This window comes from Rhinopithecus roxellana, chromosome 8 (assembly GCF_007565055.1).
Source record: "Rhinopithecus roxellana isolate Shanxi Qingling chromosome 8, ASM756505v1, whole genome shotgun sequence".
Lineage (NCBI taxonomy): Eukaryota > Metazoa > Chordata > Mammalia > Primates > Cercopithecidae > Rhinopithecus > Rhinopithecus roxellana.
The window spans coordinates 108,876,682-108,900,880 of record NC_044556.1 but is presented as its reverse complement, the minus strand read 5'-3'; the positions used below and the strand labels follow the sequence as shown (position 1 = coordinate 108,900,880).

Sequence of the window (24,199 nt, the reverse complement as noted above, 5' to 3'; positions counted from 1 at the left end):
CCCTGAGTTTCTTGTTTTTGTTTTGGTTTTTGTTTTTACAATGTGCTCCGTACCTTAAAGTTAAGGAGAAATTACTTTTACTAGTTGGTCCCAGAGGAAGGAATCCCTTCTCTGTTGAAAAAAAGTAAATACATGGATGTCAAATTGAGTATTTAGAAATAAATATTTGCATTGCTAAGGTGACATCGAAAGTGAACTTTCGGAAAACGAGGTGTGGTAATGTACTTCTAACGGGAGACACGTGGTTTTCAATGTAAGCTTTCTTCCTATTTGTCGTTTTCTTTGAAGCAACATACAGGGGAGGCCTTTGTAAAGGCTCTCAGATAACTCTCTCCAGCTTCAAAATTCTAAGTAGATGAGTAATAACCACGTTCAAAACAAAGCATAATGTAATATTTGAAGTTAACTGCTGTCTGTTTAGGTTGCAAGAGTATTTGTTTTTGAACATACATGGCATGATATGATGGTGCCATGCTGTATATGTTCTAGTAAGTCATAGGCCCCCTTGAATACCATTCTGAGCATGCAGAAACAGTGAAATCACAGGTATATAGAAAAGCTAAATGCAAATACTGCAAATATTCTCTGATTTACCTTGTTTCATTTTGTTTTGTTTTCATGCAGAAATCCACCCTGTCCATTCTGAAATAGCTGTTGCACTAATTGCCTCTTAGGAAACCGTCACTACCACCTCTCCCTCCTTCTCTTCCAGCCTATTACTTCTCCACCCCTCTGGCAACACACTTTGTACCTTAGCACTCTGGAGGGTGTTGCCATTAAATTCCTGCCCCACACTTTCTTAGGAAATACTCCAGAAATCCAGCCTTTAGCCTACCTTTTGTCTTACATTCAGATCTGGTCATGCTGTGGGGAAGACGTACCAGTATACCGAACTTTCTTGCTGTCTAGAAGGGGAGAGAGGCGGAGGCCTGTGTGTCTCCCTCACTGACATCTTGAAATCTCCTTTACGTGGAAGTAGCTCACGTTGAGCTACACTATGGGTTGTAAGAAGGTTTGGAGAACACAACCATTATGGTATTTATTCTAAAGGATTCTCAATTTAATATTCTATCGAGAAATATTAGAAGTAGTTTGTAGCTTGGAGAAGGTGTTACTGATGTTACCAAGAAAGTAGTCTTGGAAGTCGTGGACCAACCTGATCTGATGCCCTTGGAAACTCTAGAGAAGTGATTGAGAAGGAACTGAGTTTGGCTTTAAAATGTTACCTGAAGGTAGAGGAGAAACAAATGAGGGGCCCTGTTAGGCAGACTTCCCTCACCTTTATAGTTTTGACTTAACTACCTTCCTTATAGAATCCTTGTGTTCTTCTAGTGCCTTTTAAGAGTGTATCATTAGGATTCTTTATTAGTCTTGTTAGCAAAAAGTAGATGAGTAATGAATAGATTTAAGCATTATCTCTTTTGTGATTTACCTTGGTAACTTTGTATTATTTGGTTAGCCCTAGTAAGCTGGCATCTACTTAATGAAGTTCTCCTAGGTTTTAAAATTGGAATGTTGGAGTTCTTACTGAGTGTGTATAGAGAGCTGGAAAAAATCAACAGTAAGACATTGTGAGCTTGGATTGCCTTGTTCGATGTCTTAAGTTTTGTGTGTTAGTGAAAACATGTCCTTTGTTAGAGTTTAATATATGCTGCCATATTGATGTCATGAGTTCAAATTTTATTCAGCACTGTTTCTCCAGAAATGATGTACATATAATGTATCCATATTTCACCAGTAGAATCATACGGACTTTCTCCCAACATAAAATATAGTTTTAAAAAGAAAAACTGGCATTGCATTTAATGATAAATTTTAATATATAAAATGCCTTTTTGGAAACACTAGATGCAAACCTAATGGCATTTTCACTCTTACAGCGCTTAAGGCCTGTGTTGTTCAGATTCAGGATTTGTGGGGAGTTACTTATAACTTGGTAGGTTCCCCAGATCTGTAAATATGTAGCACTTACATCAAAGGACAGCCACTACTGATGCCTTAATTTTAAATCAACATTTATTTTAAGAAGAAGAGAGAAGAATTAAATGGAGGCTCAACCCTGGGTACAGGTCATTCATCTAGTAAACATTGAGCATCTTCAGGGGATCACTTAGCCTGGGAGTCAAAAATCTGAAAAAGGCAGGGATTGTGCCTGCAAGGAGCTCACAGTCTGGGGGACAACTGCTGTGTAAGCAAAAATATTGAGAAGGTCAGGATGGAGAAAGGTACTAGTCTAAGTTTTTCAAGGGATTGAAGTATGGGACCAAGAAGGTCCCTTTCTGGTATCACAGAAGGAAGTCTAATACTGCTTTTTCCCAAATTCTCTCAAAGTAAAATACTGTGCTTTGTTTTCTTTATTTTGCTGAGTAGAAACTACAGAAACTTCTTAACTATAGTAGTTTATACCAGGCTTTAAGCAAAGGCTTATTGATTGTTCTTAAGGAAAGTAAGTTTGGTGGTCTTGGTTATAATGACACACACGAAGTTGCCTGTGATCAGGAAAGGCTAGAGCAGTATTCCCTGTGTTTTCTTTCCAAGGCTTTAAAGCCAATAAAAAGGGAAAATACTAAAGTTAGTTATAAGAGAAGGCAGACCCCATCACTTGATATATGTTTTTAAAAGCTTGCTGTAAAAATACTGAAAAAATATGACTATTTTCTAGCTAGATATAGGTATCTGCTGAAGATCTGAAACCACTATTAGTAAGTGTTAAAGAAGCATAAAAGACATACCAGCAGCAAACTGAGACTTTCTCCTTGAAATAGAAAAGGTGAAAGATAATTTAAAAGAAAATGTTAGTATTATTTCATGCCTTGACCTTGTACAGCTAAAATGATCTGCCAGACTACTTCCCATAATTTTAAGGATAGTAGGTAATTAGCCTTTAAGGTAAGCCATTCTTCCAGGTTTATAACAATTGCTGTTTCCATTTTCTGATTCTTTTTATATCCTTTATAGCATTTCCCTAGTGTATAAGTATTTACCAATGTCTGTTATACTGTACTTGGTTAAATCTTGTTCTGTTTGGTTACTGTGGTTTCTCTGCCAGAATGTAAATTTTCTCAAAAGGGGGACTTCTTCCTTTTTTTGTTCTGTAGCGCTTAATACTATATGAAGCAGAAGGGAAATACTCAACCAATGTATTCTGGGTGGCAAGATCACCCCTAGAAATTTATTTGAAATAAGTAATAGTAACCCTTTCTTGTAATGGTTTTAACATCTCTCTGGACAATTTAATTGACTGGTGGCATAAATTTAAGGTGGAATTCCTAGCATTCCTTGGATTAACATTTGTTGTTTAGTTTTTTAGCTGGAATGTTTTACATTGTACCATTCAAAGGCTTTGTTTATATTAAAATCTTCTCTCTTGTTTCTAGGCGAGAATAGGTAACTGATATTTATCTCTTTTTCATGTATCTCTTCAACTATTTCAATTGAATGCCATGTAGGGTTCTAATAACTAGTTTTTCTCCACTGAGAACAGTAAATCTCAATGTTCAGTCAATGAGGATGTCCTAGGTTGCTATTTTCAGTTAGTAAATATAGTATCCTGTCAGCTCTGCTTTTGAGGCATGAGTTTTTATATGTATATGAGACCATCTCAGTGGTGTCTGATCAAAATTATTCTGTTTCTTTAACTTTGGTGGGAAAGGATGGGTTTGTTGGATATTTTCAAGTATCTCTAAGAAAAACTGTTGCCTAGAGCAAATCTAGAATGAACCAATAAATTGATATGTACTTAATAGCTTTCTTGCTGTAACTGGATACGAATCCAGCTGTCTTATCTCTCAGGGACTGTGTCAGATGTTGACACCAAAGATTAGTGTGGACTAAATAATGATACATAAAAATTGGTGACTATTACACTTTTATCAACAGAAACATCAACATTCAGAATTGCCTGCTGAAAGCAATGAAAAGAACAATAAATGAAGGGGGGAGTTCCTGTGGCTACTCTGGCTCTGGGATGGGATAGTTCTTTACATTGAACCAAAATTTATATTTGATTCACATAATAAAATTCTTTTTTTAAAAAGAGGCTCCATGAGATTTCTAAAAATGAGATTTTTGTCTATATTAAGTTTTAACATCTTTTTTAAAGGAAGAATTTTATTAGTAAGAAGACTTTTTTGACTTGAAATCTCTAGTTTAATTTCAGTGTGTTTTTAAGAAAATGTTTTCATGAATGTATTTAGGTGAATTTTTATCAAACATTCACAAAGAGCTGTGTGACATCATTGGTTTATACAGTTTTGGTTGGTTGTCTTATGCTCTCATCTATGACCCTGGTTTGGTGAGTGTGAAAGAATATTAGAGTTTGGTAGCCAGAGTCTAAAGCTTCTTAATTAGGAACCTAAGATCCTCTCAGGCAATGCCTCTTTCCACTTTCATTGTGAGAAGTTATTTCATAATGGTAATGTAAAGTCTAAAATATAAGGTATCTGAGGTTTTCATCATTTGTGACATTTATGTGTGTATGAAACTAGAAGGTAACTATAATCATGCAAAGTAAAGTGGATACTTTTAAACCTTTAATGGCTAACTGAGCTTGGATATCTTTGCTAAAAAGAAATTAAGATACCCTGTATATTTTTTTCTCTTCCTATCTAGTGTGTCTGGTTACTGCTGAATAGTTAAATTTGATCAACTTGCTGGTAGTAACTTAACCTGCTCTACTTTGGAATCATAAGCTAATTGCAGTTATGTGAATGCTTTCATGAAAGAACAATCGTCAGTTATAACTATTGCTGTGGATTGATCAGTGCTTTAGTTTTGGTGAATGGTAACATGTTTTGTCTGGAAAGGAGGAGATACAGATCTTACAGTCTTTACCCTGAAAGCAGCATGGATAATAAGCATTGACTCCAAAGATTTTTAGGCTCTTAAGAAGCTTGAAGACTAAACAAAAAAGTAGCAACCCCTTTTCGGTTGCTGAAATAGTTTAGGGGCACGGGATCTGAGACATTGCTGCTCTCTACTGTAATCCATAGTGGTCACTGACTTCCTGGTATTCATTTTGAGCTCTGTGATTACAGTATGTTGTTTTCATGTAGTCAAAGCAAAAGGACAAAGATAAGACACAGAGGCCCAACTAAGTAGCCAGAAAAATGCCTCCGGGCTTTGTGCATGAAGTTGTTAGCCCTTGACACTTGGGCCTGTGTTCTGGAAAAGAGGCCATTGTTTCAGGTCTACAACACTGAGGATCATTCGCTGCCTTCATCTCTCTACCACGGCAGGAATGCACTTGCAGGAGTGAAGAAAGGAGTGATTTGGGGAAGGAGAAGGCCCAGTAGCAAAACCAAGTTAAGAATCAAAAGTCACTTTTGTAGACTAATATCATTTAATTCCTTTCCAACCTTTTTTTTTTCTTTTTTAACCTCCCCTGTACCTTTGGAGCTTCTTAGCTAGAAGCTGACGCATATTAGCATTTCCTGATCCAAAATTTTATTCTATAATTGGATTTGACAGCCTCTGGTTCTGAGGAGTCATGGAAAGAACATTCAAAACACTTGTCTTCCGACTTCCATAAACTTAACATCAAATTAGGAAGAAAAGGAATGCATGGAAAAACAGAACAGTTACAAAATAACTAAATACTGTTATATCATTCCTATATCCTGCAGTAACGCTTTAAAGTGTTGTCCTTGACAGCATAAAATGTTATTAATATCTAGCAATTAATCATTTTAATATTCAGTTTTACTAGTACAAGATGTAAACTCAGCAAGGGGTATATATACTATGTTGTAGTAAGTTTGTTTTGTGAATCGTTCGTGTTCTTTGTTTGCAAGCAATGGAAAGAAACTAACTCAAGCAAAATGGGGATTTGTTTAAAGGAAGAGCCGGATGGTGGCCTGAGATGAAGGCTGCTCCTGGACTCTCAGCAGCTAGAACTGGCAGCCTTTTTCTTTAGGATGCTTCCCGTAGGTGACAGGCATCTCAGACTGCTATTGCTTTCCTCCTCAGTACTCGAATTCAGATTCCCAGGGGAGAGGAGCTGACAGGCTCAGGTTGGAACATGTTTCCCTGCCTGAATCAATTCGCTGTGGCTGGGGACATGATTCCTGCGATTTGCAAGTAAGGGAAAAGGAGGGGGACTGAGCATTTAAAAGCTCTAACTAACCTAGAGTTAATTTTGTGTGGGAAAATAAGGTATGAGGAAGCATTTGTTCTGGATTGTTCCTATTTGTAAATTGTTTTCCAACAGTCTAATATGCTATTGACCTGTAGTGCTTTTCTGGAAGAAAAAATAGAGTTAAATTGGTTTGTATTATTTTAACCTTAATTAAAATAATGAAAATTAGCTATGTATTGATTGTAAAAACTAAAAGCATACACCTGAAACTTTGCTTTTCAGCTTTGAGAGCATAGAATTTTAGTCCTGATTTTTGTTTCTGTCATGATGTTCCAGTTTATTTCATAGCTCTGTGATGAGATACATTTTTTCCTGGTAATTAAGAAGCTTATTTAATATTTTCTTTGTATTTAATCTTAATGTAAGAATAACAGTCAAAGAAAATTGATAAAATATATATACTATATTAGGGGATGTTTTGTGACCACAATTGAATTTTCTTTCATATATTGTTCACTCTAATAAAATTAACGTGCATTTATTCTTGGTATTTAATATAAGCGCATCATATAAGGCATTATAAGCTTGTGCTTTTCCTCAAAGAAACCTGCCACATAGCTACTTGTGAACTCATGCTGTTTTTTGTTTCTTGGGGTGTTGGGGAGGGGTATATTTCAGAATTAAAATAGTTTAAAAATTGGCCTCAACATGAAAGCCTGCCTTGCAGTGTTGTGGTACTGATGGAAGTGTGAATGTGAAGGCGGTGTTAGCACGTGGCTGGAGAGCTGCTCTGCCACTCTGCCTCCCTCCCTCCCTCCCTGCCTCCCTGCCACGTGGCTTGTGAGGAGCCACTAAACCTTTCCGTGCCTAGGCCTCCCCATCTGTGGAATGGAGTCAGTACCACCTACTTCATAGGGATGTTGTGAGGACTGAAAAGAACAATGTCAACTGTTTTTAATACTCAGATGCAAGGATGATGTCAGTGAAATCTGTACTGTATAAAGGCTACACAAAAATGGACAGACATTTGGTTAACCGTGGCAGATACCAAAAATGTATGTTCAGAAAAGCATTTTACCAACTCAGAAATATGACTTATTTCTAGGAAAAAAAAAGTTCAAAAAATTATATTTGAGATTTATTACTCAATATTTTCCCTGTTGGATGTAATTGATCCAGAAACAACATTGAGATTCCACAGCCCTTTGTTTATATAACTATTAATTGAACATATTCTATTTTTTGGTTAAGTAATATAGAATATACAGCTATGATCATGGAAACTGTTAAATGCTACAAGAGTGACTGGGATCATAAGTGTTATGGGAGTTTGGCAAAGAAGCAAGAGGTAATTAGTGTAACTGTTCATGTGATTATAAGATTCATACTTTTGTGGAAGGTAACTGATCAAGCTTGATTTGTGGAAAATTTGGATTGAGAAGGAAATTGTATGTTTCCGTTAGAAGTAGAACAACAACAACAAAATATCTCCCATCATTTATTTGGTACTATCTGGCCTCCCCAGTGCTACCCGGGAGAATCATGGAACATGATTAATCAAACACATCCTTGCTGTTGCTCATCCTGGCACATACATGGAGTTGCCCATGGGCCCATGAAGGAGCAGCTCCGTCTGCCCCTATAATATGTAGGTGGGAGACTGAGGGGGTGCTCGTGTTTGAAACTGTTTTTGGTTATGGTGCTCATGTTTGAAATTCTTTGTTTTGCTGTCTGCTAATACGTGACCTCTCCTTGGACCAGTGTAATCTCTGTTTGAGGACAATTGCCTGAGGTCCCAAGGTGAATAATCGGAGTATTTTAGGTTAGCATCCAAATAGGCACTTCAAATTTGAGGCTTTATCTGTTGCATTTTATAAAATACAGTATGCTAAAACTTGTCTCGTATATAGATTACCTCATCAAGAAACTCCTTATGAGCAGCTCCTTCTCAGTTCACCCGAGACCCTTCTGCATATTGTGCGTTTCAAGATTAACAGTTATACCCCAGCTGCCCCCGGAGCACTAGTGACCAAATATAAATAAGCACTTAGTTATTTCCCTCTAAATCCTACGTAGGATAATCTAGGGTTTTTCTGGGTATATTTAACCATATTTACACACTGAAACAATTTAAATGATATTTAAACCGTATAATAATCAATGTAATACTGGTTATTGAAAAATGTTAATATTTTTCAATAACTAATATTTGGATGAGCAAACTTTATACCACCGTGTGACTTTAAGTCTTTTACTGCTGAACTTTCCAGCTTGCACTACCTGTAAACTTGGACAGACTTAAGGAGTTAAGCCAATTTTTCCCTCTAAAGTCATCCATCACAACCATCTGCCTAAAAAATTGTGTGTGTGTGTGTGTGTGTGTGTGTGTGTGTGTGTGTGTCTAGAGCAACCATCGTCTCTTTATTATGGTTAATTCCATCATTACTACCTTTCTTGGTAAAATATTAGCTAAGAGAGTAAGCTTTTGTTGCACAATAAGAACATTGTCGTGCACTGCCAGTAATAATTGTCAAATAAGAATTCATCAAATGATTATATTAGTGTATCTATAAAAGTAATTTTATGTAAATTAGGAGACTTACTTTAAGGGTCTACTCCAAAAATTAGAGTAGTTTATTTTTAACCTTGAGCAAATGATGAAATTTTAAAAACTTGTTTTTTGGGGGATTTTTTTGAGACAGAGTCTTGCTCTGTCGCCTAGGCTGGAGTGCAGTGGTGCGATCTCGGCTCACTGCAAGCTTCACCTCCCGAGTTCACGCCATTCTCCTGCCTCAGCCTCCTGAGTAGTTGGGACTACAGGTGTGCACCACCACACCTGGCTAATTTTTTATATTTTTAGTAGAGACGGGGTTTCATCATGTTAGCCAGGACAGTCTCAATCGCCTGATCCACCTGCCTCGGCCTCCCAGAGTGCTGTGATTACAGGCGTGAGCCACCGTGCCCGGCCTAAAAACTGGTTTTAAAAAAATAAACTGGTTGTAGCTGGGTAGGGTGGCATGCACATGTAGTCTCAGGGACTCAGGAGGCTGAGACAGGAGGATTGCTTGAGCCCAGGAATTCAAGGCCTGCTTGGGCTATGGTGAGACCCCATCTCTTAAAAAAACCTGATTTGGCTGTGATAATAATACCTTATTTGTTGTCTCAAAATTACCAAATACTTTATAACAACTTAGTAAAAATTTATTAAACTTAGTAATTTGTAACAAGAGGAACTGAAATACAGGTAAGAATTATCCTGTGAGTTACTTTTAAAAGACTAAGTTAAGATAAATAATGTTCTTTTGGTGTATACTATACGTCCTAGGATTCTATCAGAATTGATGATGAAATTACACAAATGTGAAATAATAATACATACCAGGAAGTTTATTACAAGATTGTTTATAGTAGCAAAATATTGGAAACAATCTGAATGCCTCTCATTATGGGACCAGTATAATAAGTTATGATGTATGTACATATACAAAAGGATAAAACACAACTGTTAAAAGAATGAGATGATTCTCTTTGCAAGGTTGTGGAAGTACGCAAGCTGCCCACCTGTATATAGTTTGCTACCATTGTGTATGTAAAATAAAACAGTATATATGTTTTATATGCAAAAATCACTTCAGGAAGAACACCAAAAACTTGTGCTAGCTGGTTGTCTTACAGCAAGGGCGTGAGGAAGGCTTCACATTTGACTGCGCACTTCTGGCCATTCAGTGTCTGTATCATATGCGGGAATTTCCTATTTAAAAATAAATAGTAAAAACGAATGCACCTGTTTCCTTTTTGCTATTACCTGAAGGTGTCGCCCATCATTCCCGTTTCTGTCTGCCGGTGCCTTTCCAACGTGTGGCTTACAGATTTTAGTCCAACACTGCCAAGGTTTTTTATTTTAAATATATGCCATACCTTAGTCTTCAAAGAGTTCTTTGCTTTATACAGTGCAAAACACCATGTAAATAGGTACTTGCTTTTGGAAGATTTTTTTTTTTTAGCAGGGCCAATTTTTCTAGCATTTTTGTGACCTCATAATTGGTGATGATTTGGTAAAAGTAGTAACATTCAATTTGTTAAAAATAACCTTGTGGATCGGGCAGAATGGGGGAAGATGGTCAGACAGAACCCTTTACCAATTGTTCTCCCACAGGAACACCAGATTTAATAACTATCCACACAAAAAAGCACCTTCATAAGAACCAAAAATCAGGTGAGCAATCACAGTACCTGGTTTTAACTTCCTATCACTGAAAGAGGCATGGAAGAGGGTAGGAAAGACAGTCTTGAATTGCTGATACCACCCCTTCCCCACCCCCAGCAACCATGGGGCACTGAGAGAGAATCTGTACGCTTAGAGGCGGGAGAATGCAGTGATCCTAGGACTTTGCATTGGAACTCAGTGCTGCCCTTGTCACAACAGAAAGCAACACTGGGCAGAACTCAGCCAGTGCCCACGGAGGGAGCATTTAGACCAGCCCTTACCAGAGGGGAATTGCCCATCCTAGTGGTCAGAACCTGAGTTCCAGCAAGCCTAGCCAGCACATGCTAAAGTGCTCTGGGGCCCTAAATAAATTTGGAAGATAGTCTGGGCCACAAAGACTGCAGTTCTTGGGCAAGTTCCGGTGTTGTGCTGGACTTGGAGCCAGTGGACTTGGGGGGCATGTGACCTAGTGAGACACCAGCCAAGATAGCCAAGGGAGTGCTTGTGCGCCCCTTCGCCCAACCCCAGGCAGCACAGCATGCAGCTCCAGGAGAGGCTCCTTCCCTCCACTTGAGGAGAAGAGAGGGAAGAGTCAGGAGGATTTGGTCTTGCAATTTGGATCCCAACCACAGTAGGACAGGGTACTGGGGGACGTCCTGAGCTCGCCATCACAGGCCCTAGTTCCAGCACAAATTTCTAGACATACCCTGGGCCATAAGGGAAGTTGCTGCCTTGAAGGGAAGGACTGAGTTCTGGCAGGATTCATTACCTGCTAGCTAAAAAGCCTGTGAGCCTTGAATAATTAGCAGGCAGATAACTACCCAGACAGATAAGGAAAATGTGGTACATAAACAAAGTGGAGTACTATTCAAACAAAAAAAGAATGAAATCCTGTCATTTGCAACAATGTGGATGGAACTGGAGGTCATTATGTTACGTGAAGTAAGCCAAGCACAGAAAGGCAAGCTTTACATGTTCCCACTTATTTGTAGGAGCTAAAAATTAAAACAATGGAACTCATGGAGATAGAGAGTAGAAGGATGGTTACCAAAGGCTGGGAAAGGTAGTGGTAAGAGTTGGGGGTGGGGTGGGGAGATGGTTAATGGGTATACAAATATAGTTAGATAAAAATACATCTAGTGTTTGACAGCACAATAGGGGACTACAATCAACAGTAATTTATTATACATTTTTAAATAGCTCAGAGTATAATTAGATTGTAACATAATGAAAAGGTAAATGCTTGAGTTGATGGATACCATATTTACCCGGATATAATTATTACTCATATGCCTGTATCAAAATATCTCATGCACCACACAAATATATGCACTACTGCATACCAACAAAAATTAAAAATGAAAGAAAAATAGCCTCGTGATCAGCCCTCATTCTCAGGCAATATAGTTTTGATTGGTATTTTTTGTTATAGAAGGATGTTGTTGAAGTTTTTATTTGTTGCAAATACATCCCAAGTTTACTTTTAAAAGTGTGTTCATGTTGTATAGAAGTTTAAACATATATGTAATCAGCTGACAAGTGTGAAAACTTGTGTTTTCTTCCATGTTTTTAAACATATAAATTAGAAAAGTTATCTGGTTACTTAATATTTAGTCTCCTTTGTACCTAATTTTGTAATTTGACTTTTTCCATTTTGTTATTTCTGCATAAGCTTCATAGAAAGCAAATTTCATCATGAGTTTATAGTATGATTCTCAGTGTTAGCAGTTCCTTGACGCACGATATTATTTTATCCAGAGGTGAGCAGGTTCTGGGGATCTGTCATTAACCAAACCTACAAGACTGGTATATAAATTAGAGGCCAAGGATAACCAGTATTTGGGGGAGATTCTTGTTAAGTCCTTGTAAGAATACAAATTTCAGGTCACAGAGTTGCTTGGCAGACTCTTAAGACCATGGGAATTATATGCATATTTACATCAAGTTAGGGTAACTGGATAGATGACTCTTCTCTTAGAGATTTTTTGGTGTGTAGATGGAATATGGTTAGTTAGATTGCCATAATCCTCCATCGCCAAAGACAGACTAACTGCTCTATGTATTTTTTTTCACTTTTTTTCCGTCTTTTAAGGAGTATGATTTTCTGTCTTTCAGAAACCTGAATTCCCCAATTTCCATATTCTTTCAGAATAATCACTCAAGTGTACTACAGTGGGGAAAGGAGACAGCCAAACTATTTTAAAGCCTTTAACAAATCAGTAAAGGTGGCAAATATTTGGACTCTCTTAAGTTGACCTTTTGGCAGGAAGTCATTAATTCACTTTGGAAGGAGATACGTTATTTGTCATATTTATCATCAAACTTAGTTTTCCCCTGTCTTACATTTTAGGGTGGAAATAATGCTGGCCATACAGTTGTTGTGGATTCTGTGGAATATGATTTTCATCTCTTACCCAGTGGAATAATTAATCCAAATGTCACTGCATTCATTGGTAAGTATATAAACTGAGCTGCATGGAGATAATGGCATTTATTTTTTATCGTCAAAACTGATTTCATCTCTCACTAACCAGGTGGTTCATTGATCTCTTATTAATTTTGACCTTGATACCTTCTGGAATATACCTGACTTTGGCTATTTGTCACTGTAAGGTGTTTTAACAGTAATACTTTTTGGAGTGATTACTTTGCATTCATCTGTGCTCACTGACAATCTTAATTCTATAAAGAAGTATTAGATCATCGAATCAGCTTTCCAAATACTTTTTTCCCCAGATACTTTTAACCATGACTCACAGTAAGTAATACGAGAGGTTCATGAATTTATTTTGAACCGTTACAACACATGATGCAATCTGATCTTTTCTACTCTACTTCTTAATTTTTAAAAAACCTTATCACAACCTACTAAACTGATTTGTGACCTGATAGGGTGTGATTCCCCAACTTGAAAGACACTGATTTAGTGTGTACTGTGACCATGTTCCATTTGCTTAAAATTACATCGTTTCCTTCAAAAACATACTTCACTTTGTTTCCAAGAAATTTTCAACTTCATTGAGTATAATTCTAGCATAAAATATTCACTATATTATGTTCCATTATGTATTTAAATTATACTCCTATGAAAACTTGGAATCATTTCTGTAGTGACACCCTGGTAAATCAGAATGTCCTTTAAGTGACATATGTCTGAGTTGTAATTATAGATGCTTACGGCTGGAATTCGTTGGTTTTTCTTTAGGAAATGGTGTGGTAATTCATCTACCTGGATTGTTTGAAGAAGCAGAGAAAAATGTTCAAAAAGGAAAAGGTATGAAAGAATGAGTCTACTTGATAACCAGTTGTTCTTTGTAAAGTTTTATTAGGATCTTATGCCAGACAAACAACATGTTTGTCTTATACTTTAAAATTGCAGGCAAATTTTTAATGTTAGTTATTAAGTTTTATTTATTATAAACAGTGTTTTAAACAGAAGACTAACATCTTATGTCATTATGTTAAGTCCTGATTTTTTTACACATCGGTTATCTGTAAACTTTATCTTAAGGTAGCTAGAATTACAATATGTGGGTGGCAAAACTAGCAAATTCCTGAGTTTGCACACTGTCAGTCTTGTTTTCTAGAGGGTCTGGAGCTCTCCTTTTGTTGCTACAACTCAGGGATAAAAGGGAATTTTTTTTCCCCCATGCTACACAGATGTAAGGAGAATTGTTTAGGGCCCTCCTTCTAAATGAAGTAAATGCTGCTTTTATGCAATATATCCATGCCCATCTTCTTAAAAGAAATAGTCCTGGATTCTTGCCTTTACTGATCTCTTGGATTTTTAGAGGTGTGTTTACACTAACCTTGGCCATCTCATTAGGGTGTGAGGGGAATTTGATAATACAAATCCAGTTTAAACATCCCTAATACAAAAATCTGAAATCCAAAATGCTCCCCAAATCTGAAACTTTTTGAACACAGACATGACACCACAAGTGGAAAGTTCCATACCCGACCTCACGCAACTAGTCACCGTCCAAACATAGGCACACACACAGTTTATTCAGTGTCTCCAAGGGAAAAAAGGCCTTCTCCGCTTTCAGCTTTCATACATCTTTTCCACGCATGCCCAGATTCCCCCACACAAGCATGCCCACAGAGGGTAGTAAAGTGGCACGTGTGCCAGCTGGATGTTCCAACTGTGGTGATAAATGAAATACAGAATACAGGTGGAGACTGAAAGCCTACCGTTTGTTGTTATTGCTGTTTGCCAGCTGATACAGATACTCTGGTGCTGCTGCTGTACTGCTTAGTTACCCTGAACACAGTTTTTCCACTGTATTAGTGGTATGTCGTATTTTTTACTGTTAAATACTTGTGTGTGAATAAGTGTAAGGAAATGATTACTTATCAGCATATAAATTCAGAGTCAAGAATGTTGGTGTTGGTAAACAACCACGGATGGAGGAGGAAGAGGAAGAGGGAGGAGGAGGAGGATGGAGGAGGAAGAGGAAGAGGGAGGAGGAGGAGGAGGATGGAGGAGGAAGAAGAAGAGGGAGGAGGAGGATGGAGGAGGAAGAAGAAGAGGGAGGAGGAGGAGGATGGAGGAGGAAGAGGGGGGAGGAGGAGGAGGATGGAGGAAGAAGAGAAGGAGGAGGAGGAGGGTCCCTAAACTTTTTCATGCACAAAATTATTTAAAGTACTGTATAAAATTGCCTCAGTTGATGTGTATAAGGTGTATATGGAACATAAATGAATTTCATGTATATATTTAAGCCACACCCCCCAGAGAGCTCATTATTTGTATGCAAATATTCCAAAGTCCAAAAAATATCTGAAATCTGAAATATTCTGGTATTTGGAATAAAGGAGTCTCAACCTGTAATACATAATTGAGGAAAATCATTAGTATAGTGTCCCCTTGAATTAGCTCACATTTAAAACACGCAATTACTGTTAAAGTATTGTTCAGGTTTTTTTTTTTTTTTTGGAGACGGAGTCTCGCTCTGTCACGCAGGCTGGAGTACAGTGGCACGATCTCGGCTCACTCCAACTTCTGCTTCCTGGGTCCAAGCGATTCTCCTGCCTCAGTCCCGAGTAACTGGGACTACAGGCACGTGCCACCGCCATGCCTGGATACTTTTTTGTGTTTGTAGTAGAGATGGGGTTTCACCATGTTAGCCAGGATGGTTTCCAACTCCTGACTTTGTGATCCGCCAGCCTTGGCCTCCCAAAGTGCTGGGATTACAGATGTGAGCCACCGCGCCCTGCCCTGTTCAGGTTTAAAAGTAGCAATCTGTCCTCAAGTGTTCTTAACCACTAAATGTGATTTTACAGAATCCTGTCTTTGCTACCATCTCTTTTCTCCTTTCTGCGTTTTCACCTGTGACCTAGTCTGTGATTTTTATATTGGTGCTGCTCTCTGTTCTCATCTCCTTTAATAAGTTTGCCCTGCTCCCTTTTTCCTTCTAGCCTATCCGATCTTGCTCTTTTTCCACTTTACTGAATTTCTTGCTCCTATTTTCTTTATTATATCTCCTAAACTAATTTTAGAATACATGTTTGTGTGTCAAAACAGCCATAGAGGGGGACGCTTAATATTCCAGGTTTACCTTTTCGCACATTACCGAGGAGGTTCTCCTCTTTAATCTTTAGGGAATATATTTTAAAAATAAATCTTAAGGTAAAAACAAATTTTTTTTTTTTTTTTTTTTTTTTTTGAGACGGAGTCTTGCTCTGCCACCCAGGCTGGAGTGCAGTGGCCGGATCTCAGCTCACTGCAAGCTCTGCCTCCCGGGTTTACGCCATTCTCCTGCCTCAGCCTCCCGAGTAGCTGGGACTACAGGCGCCCGCCTTGTCGCCCGGCTAGATTTTTGTATTTTTAAGTAGAGACAGGGTTTCACCGTATTAGCCAGGATGGTCTCGATCTCCTGACCTCGTGATCCGCCTGTCTCGGCCTCCCAAAGTGCTGGGATTACAGGCTTGAGCCACCGCGCCCGGCGGTAAAAACAAATTTTTGATTGTTAAAGATTAGTTTTGAAATGTTTGCAGCTTGGCAGTTTGTCTTTAGTATTGTCTTTAAAGAAAAACATCAATTTGGATTCATTTGTTCATTCGAGCCTTTTTTTTTTTTTTTGGAGACACAGTCTTGCACTGTCATCTATGCTGGAGTGCAGTGGTGTGAACACAGTAGTGAGCCTCTGCCTCCTGGGCTCGAGAGTCCTCCTGCTTCAGCCTCCCAAGTAGCTGGGGCCGTAGGCACATGCCACCATGCCTGGCCAGGTTTTTAAAATTTTTTTTTTTTTTTTGGTAGAGATGAGGTCTTTCTGTGTCACCCAGACTGGTCTCAAACTCCAGGCCTCAAGCAATCCTCCTGCCTTGGTCCCCCAAGTGGTAGGATTATAGGCCACTGCTCTCAGCCAAAAATAATTTTTAAAACCACTTATTGGATAACAGGCCCTGTGCTATGAAAACTCACAGCCTCTCCTCTAGATCTTCCACAGTTAAATGGGGAGACAGATATATCTCCTTACAATTCACTGTAGTAAGTACAGTAATTAACAGTAGTACTTTAGAAGAATTAGTGAAAAAACTTATTTTCTGTACTTCTTTTTTTTTTTTAGATGGAGTCTTGCTCTGTCGCCCAGGCTGGAGTGCAGTGGCATGATCTCAGCTCACTGCAGTCTCTGCCTCCCGGCTTCAAGCGATTCTCCTGCCTCAGTCTCCTGAGTAGCTGGGATTACAGGCGCCCACCACCACACCCAGCTAATTTTTATATTTTTAGTAGAGACAGGGTTTCACCATGTTGCCAGGATGGTCTCGATCTCCTGACCTCAGGTGATCCGCCCGCCTTGGCCTCCTGAAGTGCTGGGATTACAGGCATGAGCCACCACACCTGGCCCATATTTTTTACAATTATCTTTTGGGAAAGGGTGCCATTCCTAAAATTAACTCCTTTCTGTCAAATTTCTCCCTGCTAGGTACCTAACTTCCTCTAGCAAATTTCTCCCTGCCAGGTACCTAACCTCCCCAGCATGATGTTTTTCTACCATTTGCCTTTTGGATTCCTAGAAATAATTTATGTGGATGTGACTGGTTTGAATTTGGAGCTTTTAGAGCAAGACATTTGGTAAGATAGCATGTGAGTGAATTTATGTATGGAATGAATGACATGTGAGAAAACTCTTATTAGACATGATGTTTCCTATACGGAAGAAAAGATACAAACGTGATTGCTTCAGTAAAAAATGCTTTTAGACATTGTATTTCCTTTTTTCTGAGACAGCATCTCACTCCACCACCTACACTGGAATGTAGTGGCACAATCTTGGCTCACTGCAACCTCTGCCTCCCAGATTCAAGTGATTCTTGTGCCACAGCTACCCGAGTAGCTGGGATTAGATGCACCCACCACCACGCCCAGCTAATTTTGTATTTTTAGTAGAGATGGGGTTTTACCATGTTACCCAGGCTGGTCTCAAACCCCTGGTCTCAAGTGATCCACCTGCCTTGGCCTCCCACAGTGTTGGGATTACAGGCATTAGCTACCACACCCGGCCTAGACATATTTCTAAAGAAATTAAGATTTTAGGCTGAGGTGGGCAGATCACGAGGTCAGAAGAACGAGACTGTCCTGGCTAACATGGTGAAACCCAGTCTGTACTAAAAATACAAAAAAAAAATTAGCCAAGTGTGGTGGCGGATGCCTGTAGTCCCGGCTACTTGGGAAGCTGAGGCAGGAGAATGGTAGCGAACCCGGGAGGCGGAGCTTGCAGTGAGCCGAGATCGCGCCACTGCACTCCAGCCTGGGTGACAGAGCGAGACTCCGTCTCAAAAAAAGAAAAAAAGAATTAAGATTTTAAAACTGCTGTACGGAATATTCAATTAAAATATATCTTTTTCCCCTTTCTCTCCAGGACTAGAAGGCTGGGAAAAAAGGCTTATTATATCTGACAGAGCTCATATTGGTAAGGTGGATATATTGCATTTATTTGTAACTATCTTTTTATCAGAAATTTATCAAATGAAAGTATTTAGTAACTAATTTTGTCTTTTATTTTTATTTAGTGTAAGTAGGATGGATTGTAGTAATTGAGTTCTGAATACAAAAAAAAACTTATTAACTTTTTTCTTTTTTAACAAAGTCTAGGCTGAAATTTACCTATTTGAAAAAAAGGTTAGCTAAGCAAATTTGTAATACAAGTGGTATTTCATAAGACATCTCTAATTCTATTTAAAAATAAGCCACATCAAAATGCAAAGAACATTTATTTGTGCATGTAATATTCTTGTAGAAGTAAGTGTACCATTTTGCAGATAGAGTGAGTCTTTGTGCCTAAAATGTAATAATTACTGCTTTTTAAGTGATTCAGATTTTGTTCAGACTAACCTAAATTTCAACCACTACCAATAAATTTGGGATTTTTCTTTTCTGTTATTTTTCTCTTTCAGAACCAATAGAATTGTTAATTAGCAGTGACATGATTAAGAGACAATAACCAGAAAAGAATAAGTAAAAACCATGTAGGAAACTTCTCTATGATTGATCTGCACTCTTAAATTGTATTTAAATATGTATGTGTCCTGTGGCAGTAGCCGCTCTAGTTTTAACACTGGCCTCTATTTAAAAGGCAGCCTCATCAAGATACTTAACAGTATTTATCAGCCAAGCACAGAAATCAAATAACGGTCCCTCCAGATAATAGCCACAGACTTGAATCCTATGTATAATCCTAGTAACCCAAATAAAATAACTTATTTGAAGTAAACTCTATTGGATTAACATACAGTTTTTATATGAAACTGGCCTCTGTTACATTGTGTGCCACAGGCTTCTTAATCTGTAAAGTCTGAAAACAACAATTTTTTGTTTTTACTGAAAAAAAACAGTTCTATGTCAATATTTGTTGTCCTGTGTGTTGTCTATTAGTAGGCTGGTTATCCTTGAATGCAAAGACTTTGATAGCTGTTTGTTAGTGTAACTGGATGAAATGTGGAATACTTCTGTATTTAACATAAAACTAAGCTTGTGAGTAGTTTATATTTCACCTGATTATACTTAAACTATGACAATATTATCAGTAATACTTTTATTTAAAAGGCACCTTTTATATTTCCAGAATAATTAATAACATAGATGCATAACCAAGGCAAAAACCAAAGGAAACAAAGAAGCTTTGCAGTCCCAAATGATAACGTGCAGTTTGGATCAGGACAGAAGGGTTTTGTTTTGGTTTTCAGAAGAAGGAGGTTGTCATTTTTGTTGCCCATTTTAAGCTTCTGATTTCAAAAATATTTATATTTTGTTTGTTAGCTTATCTTAGAACTTGAATTTTAAATTTATATATCACTGTTGTGCTATCGTATAGGAAGCAATACAGTGTTACTAATACTTTTTTTTTTTTTAGATGGAGTCTCGCTTTGTCACCCAGGCTGGAGTGCAGTGGGGTGATCTCAGCTCACTGCAACCTCTGCCTCCTGGGTTCAAGCGATTCTTCTGCCTCAGCCTCCTGAGTAGCTGGGGTTACAGGTGTGCCACCATGCCCAGCTAATTTTTGTGTTTTTCGTGGAGATAGGGTTTCACATGTTGGTCAGGCTGGTCTTGAACTACTGACCTCAGGTGATCTGCCCACCTTGGCCCCCCAGAGTGCTGGGATTACAGGCATGAGCCACTGCCTCCGGCCCTACCAATATTCTTTCTTATTGGCAGTCTTCTAGGTGTATAAGGAAATATACGTTTTTGTGAAATACTTTTGTAGCATTTTTGTTTGCTTATACTTACTACTCATTAGCTTTATTTATTCTGTTACCAATAGTCAACTTTATCTTTTTTTACCTTCGTGATTTTATGTGTAGCTTTTTGGTATCCATTGTTCCTATTGTGGATAAAGCAAGGCACTGCATTAGATGATAAAAACCACTACTTATCTTCAGAACTTTCTAATGGCTTTTTGTTATGTTGTCTGCTCTATGAAATTCACTATCTTAATCAGCATACCACAATTTAGAATAATCCCTAATACCTGCCCTTTGAGTAACGTATAGCATCAGTGTATGTAATCAGGTAGTTGGGCTTTGTGCAGATATAAATGTATGCTGATGATATCAGCCTGTTGGAAAGAACATCATGTTAAGAGATATATCCCTGTTCCTGTCTGGATTCTCCATCTTCCTTCTTCATTGCAATTGCTTTGGGTCTGCCACTTAACAGTTCCATCCTTGGTATACAGCATAGAGGTTAAGCAAGTTACTTAATTATTTTAGACCACCAAAACAAAACAACAAAGTAGTATGGGAAGGAGTAAAAAGGCCTAGAGTAAAAGGAAAGTAATGTGGTTTAAGCCATAATAAATGTAAATGAGTATTATTATTTTATTTACAATTATATTTCTTTAATAATGATTTTTTCCCCATAAATGTATGTCCTTAAAGGAAAGTATTTCTGACAGAAGACTGAGCCTGTAGAAGATAAGCTCAGACTAAAATTTAGGTGTTAGTAGTAATATGTGTAATAATGGATGTGTTGTGCTTTAAAATGTGTGTTACTACAAGCCTATAAGGTTCATTTCCTAGGGTCCTTAAAAAGTCTTACAAGAAACATGTTTTTTCTTTTATTATTTTCTTTTATTATTTTTTGAGACAGGGTCTCATTCTGTCACCCATGTGGGAGTTCAGTGGCATGATCTTGGCTCACTACAACCTCCGCCTCCTGGGTTCAAGCGATTCTCGTACCTCACCCTCCTGAGTAGCTGGGATTACAGGCATGTCCAACCATGCCCAGCTTATTTTTTTGTGTTTTTAGTAGAGACGGGGTTTCGCCATGTTGGCCAGGCTGGTCTTGAACTCCTCACCTCAAATGATCCACCCGCCTTGGCCTCCCAAAGTGTTGGGATTACAGGCGTAAGCCACTGCCCGGTCAGAAACATGTATTTTAATATAAGCAATTCTATAATAGTGAAAAGGAGTAAATAGTATCATTAAAAAATCAAAAAACTAATTGGAAAATCGTTGCTGTGAAACTGCTTCGATCTTTGCTTTAGAGACTCCCCCTGTCACCATGGCACTGAATGGACAGTTCTGTAAGCTCCATTGTAATTTAAGGCGTTAGAATTCTCATTTCAGAACTGAGTACAGGATCTGGCATATAGATGCTTCAAAATGTTCATTTATTTCCAAGGGTTTTAAAAATTTTCCATAGTATGAGATTCTGGATGAAAGTGTGGTGGGTGATACGGAGCGCAGGACAATGGAAAAAACTATAGGCTTTGAAACTAAGGGATCTGGATCCAAATCTTGATTATGGATCCTCTGGCAAGTGATTTCCTTTCCAGTCACTAGTTCCCCAATCAGTGACAATACCTTACACAGGTTGTGTCCACAAAGAAAAGAATTGTATATGTTTTATTCATACATGTGTACAGCCAGCAGCTAACTTCAGTGCTGTACTTGGTCAAGGTGCACCGCTTTTATCCTGACAAACACCTGCCCTGTAGTTTTCTTGAGTTTTGTTGTCTGTTCTTCAATTTTAGTGCCTTCTGCTTTTCTGAAAGAGTTACGTGTGAGGTTGGTAGTATTTCTTGTTTAAATGTTCTTTGTCAGGATGTTTTTATGAATTCCATGAAGGTTATGAATTTTATTTCTTTAATAGATATTGAGATATTCAGATTTTTCTGTTTCTTGTGTCAGTTTTAGTAATTTATGTTTTCTAAAGAAATGTATTCGTCTAACTTCTCAAATTATTGGTAACTTTTGTAGTCTTCAGTGATGTCCCTCTTTTATTCATGGTATCCATTTTATTGATTTTGTGGGTTGTTTTTTTTTTCCAAAAAACCATTTTCTCTGTTTTCTGTTTCACTGGGTTCAGCTCTTTCTATTCTTTCTACTTTCTTTGGTTTAAATTTGCTCATTTTTGTAGTTCCTTTAGAAGCTTGGATCATGAACTCTAGACCGACCTCACTCCCTTCCTCCCTCCCTCCCTTCCTTTCTTCCTTCCTGACCTTTCTTTTCTAATGTAAGCATTTAAAATTACATGTATTCCTCTAACCCATGTAATTATGTTAGCTATATTCCACAAATATTATTTGTACATTCATTTCCATTCAGTGCAAAATAACATAATTTATATTTTAACCTATATGTTGAGTATGATGTTCGTGTTTCCAAATATTGGAAGATTTTCATGATTTCTCTCTATTCACAATTTAATTTTATTGTGAACAGAGAATATACTCTGTATGATCCTAATCTTAGTTTGTTGAGACTTCTTTTACGGCTCAGGATGTGGTCTGTTTGGTTAATGGTCTTCATGCACTTAGAAAGAATATGTGCTCTGCTCTTGTTGAGTAGAGTGTTCTTTAAATGCCAGTTAAATCAAATTGTTTGATAGTGTTGTTCAAATCCTGTATCCCAACTGATTTTCTATCTGTATTCTATCAGTTAGTCGGAGGAGTGTTGAGCCTCTGACAATAACTGTAGATTTCTCTATTTCTCTTTTGAAGTCAGTCAGTTTTTGCTTCATGCACATTGAAGCTCTGTTAGGTTCATGTATGTTTACAATTCTGATTTTGATGCATTGAACCTTTTCCTCATTATGAATTGGTATTAACAACCATAGCTTTTTATGATCAGCAGGTTTCCCTGGTGCTGTTAGTAGGAAAGTTTTGATGCTGTATATACTAATTAGTTACTTTTCAGAAGCTAAATTTGTATTGTGTGATTTAAAAGTATCTAATAAGCTATGAATGTTAATACCACAATATCCTCTTTATGGTAATATTCCTTATTCTGATGTCTACTTTGATATTAATATGGCCACTAGAGTTGCCTTAAGATTACTATTTGCATGGTGTATCGCTTTCCATCCTCTAATAATCTTTAGTGTATCTGTCTCTTTGGATCTTTTAATGTATTTTTTATAGACAAAATGTAGTTGGGTCTTGCATTTTAGTCATGTGACAATTTTATCCTTTAATTGGAATGTTTAGACTATTTACTTTTGCTATAGTTAATTATCACTATGGTTAGATTTATGTCTGCTCTTTGTTTTCTTTTTATTTGTTCTTTATTTTTCTTCTTTTCCTGCTTTCTTTTACACTGAACATTTTTAATATTATCCTCACTGTTAACTTACTAGCTATACTTCTTGTTTTATGAATTTGTGAATTTGGTAGTTGCTCTAGGGGCCATAATATACATCTTTTACATTACTCGAGTTACCTTCAAGTATTTCACTTAGAAGGTTTAAACAGTTGATTTTTTTTAAGGCAACTTAAAAATTATTAAGTTGCTGGCCAATTCTTTACATTAGCACACTAATGCAAGGACCTATTGCATTAAGCTTTTGCCCTGTTCACTGAATCTCATAACTCAGTTTGTACTATAAGAGATACTTATTGAGGGAAAATGGCCTAATAAGTGGTTAAGACCCTTAAAAAAATTAAATATGAAATCCAGATTTGTTAGGTGTCTGTTCTTTTATTTAATATCTATGTATTAAATGCCTACTGTGTCAGGTATGGTGCTGAGCACTAAGGATTCAGCAGCAGAGAAGACCAAAAGCATCCCTTAATGGAGCATATCGTGTACTAGTGAAAACAAATCATATCAATAGAAATATGTAACCCATGTAGCATGGCATATAGTGCTCAGTTCTGAGGAGAAATAGTAACTCAGAGAAAGGAGGTAGGCAATGGCAGGCAGTTTGAAGGAGGAGGTAGGGGCCTACAGTTGTATATAATGTGGCCGGGTAGCCTTCACTGAAAAGTGACAGTTGAGTCCAAGACCTCAGGGAGATGTGAGAAAGCAAGCAAAGTGGCTGTTACATGTTCCGAGTCTCATACTAAATATGGTATAACATTAATCATGTTAATAAAACTTAACTATAATAGTAAATTAAAACTTTTAAAATGCTGTTAATAAACTTAACTAAAGGTGCACAGTTATGATTTTTTTTTTGTTTGCAATATCTAGGC

At 37.6% G+C, this 24,199-nt stretch overlaps 1 protein-coding gene across 1 annotated transcript in view; it reads left to right on the top strand.

Moving 5' to 3' along the window:
• The window catches only part of ADSS2 (adenylosuccinate synthase 2), a 44,388-nt gene that overhangs the window by 1,072 nt on the left and 19,117 nt on the right, over positions 1-24,199 (top strand). The window contains exons 2-4 of the mRNA XM_030936158.1: positions 12,634-12,736; positions 13,489-13,557; positions 18,146-18,196. Of these exons, the coding sequence (XP_030792018.1) occupies positions 12,634-12,736; positions 13,489-13,557; positions 18,146-18,196 (223 nt within the window). The remainder of the gene's footprint in view (positions 1-12,633; positions 12,737-13,488; positions 13,558-18,145; positions 18,197-24,199) is intronic.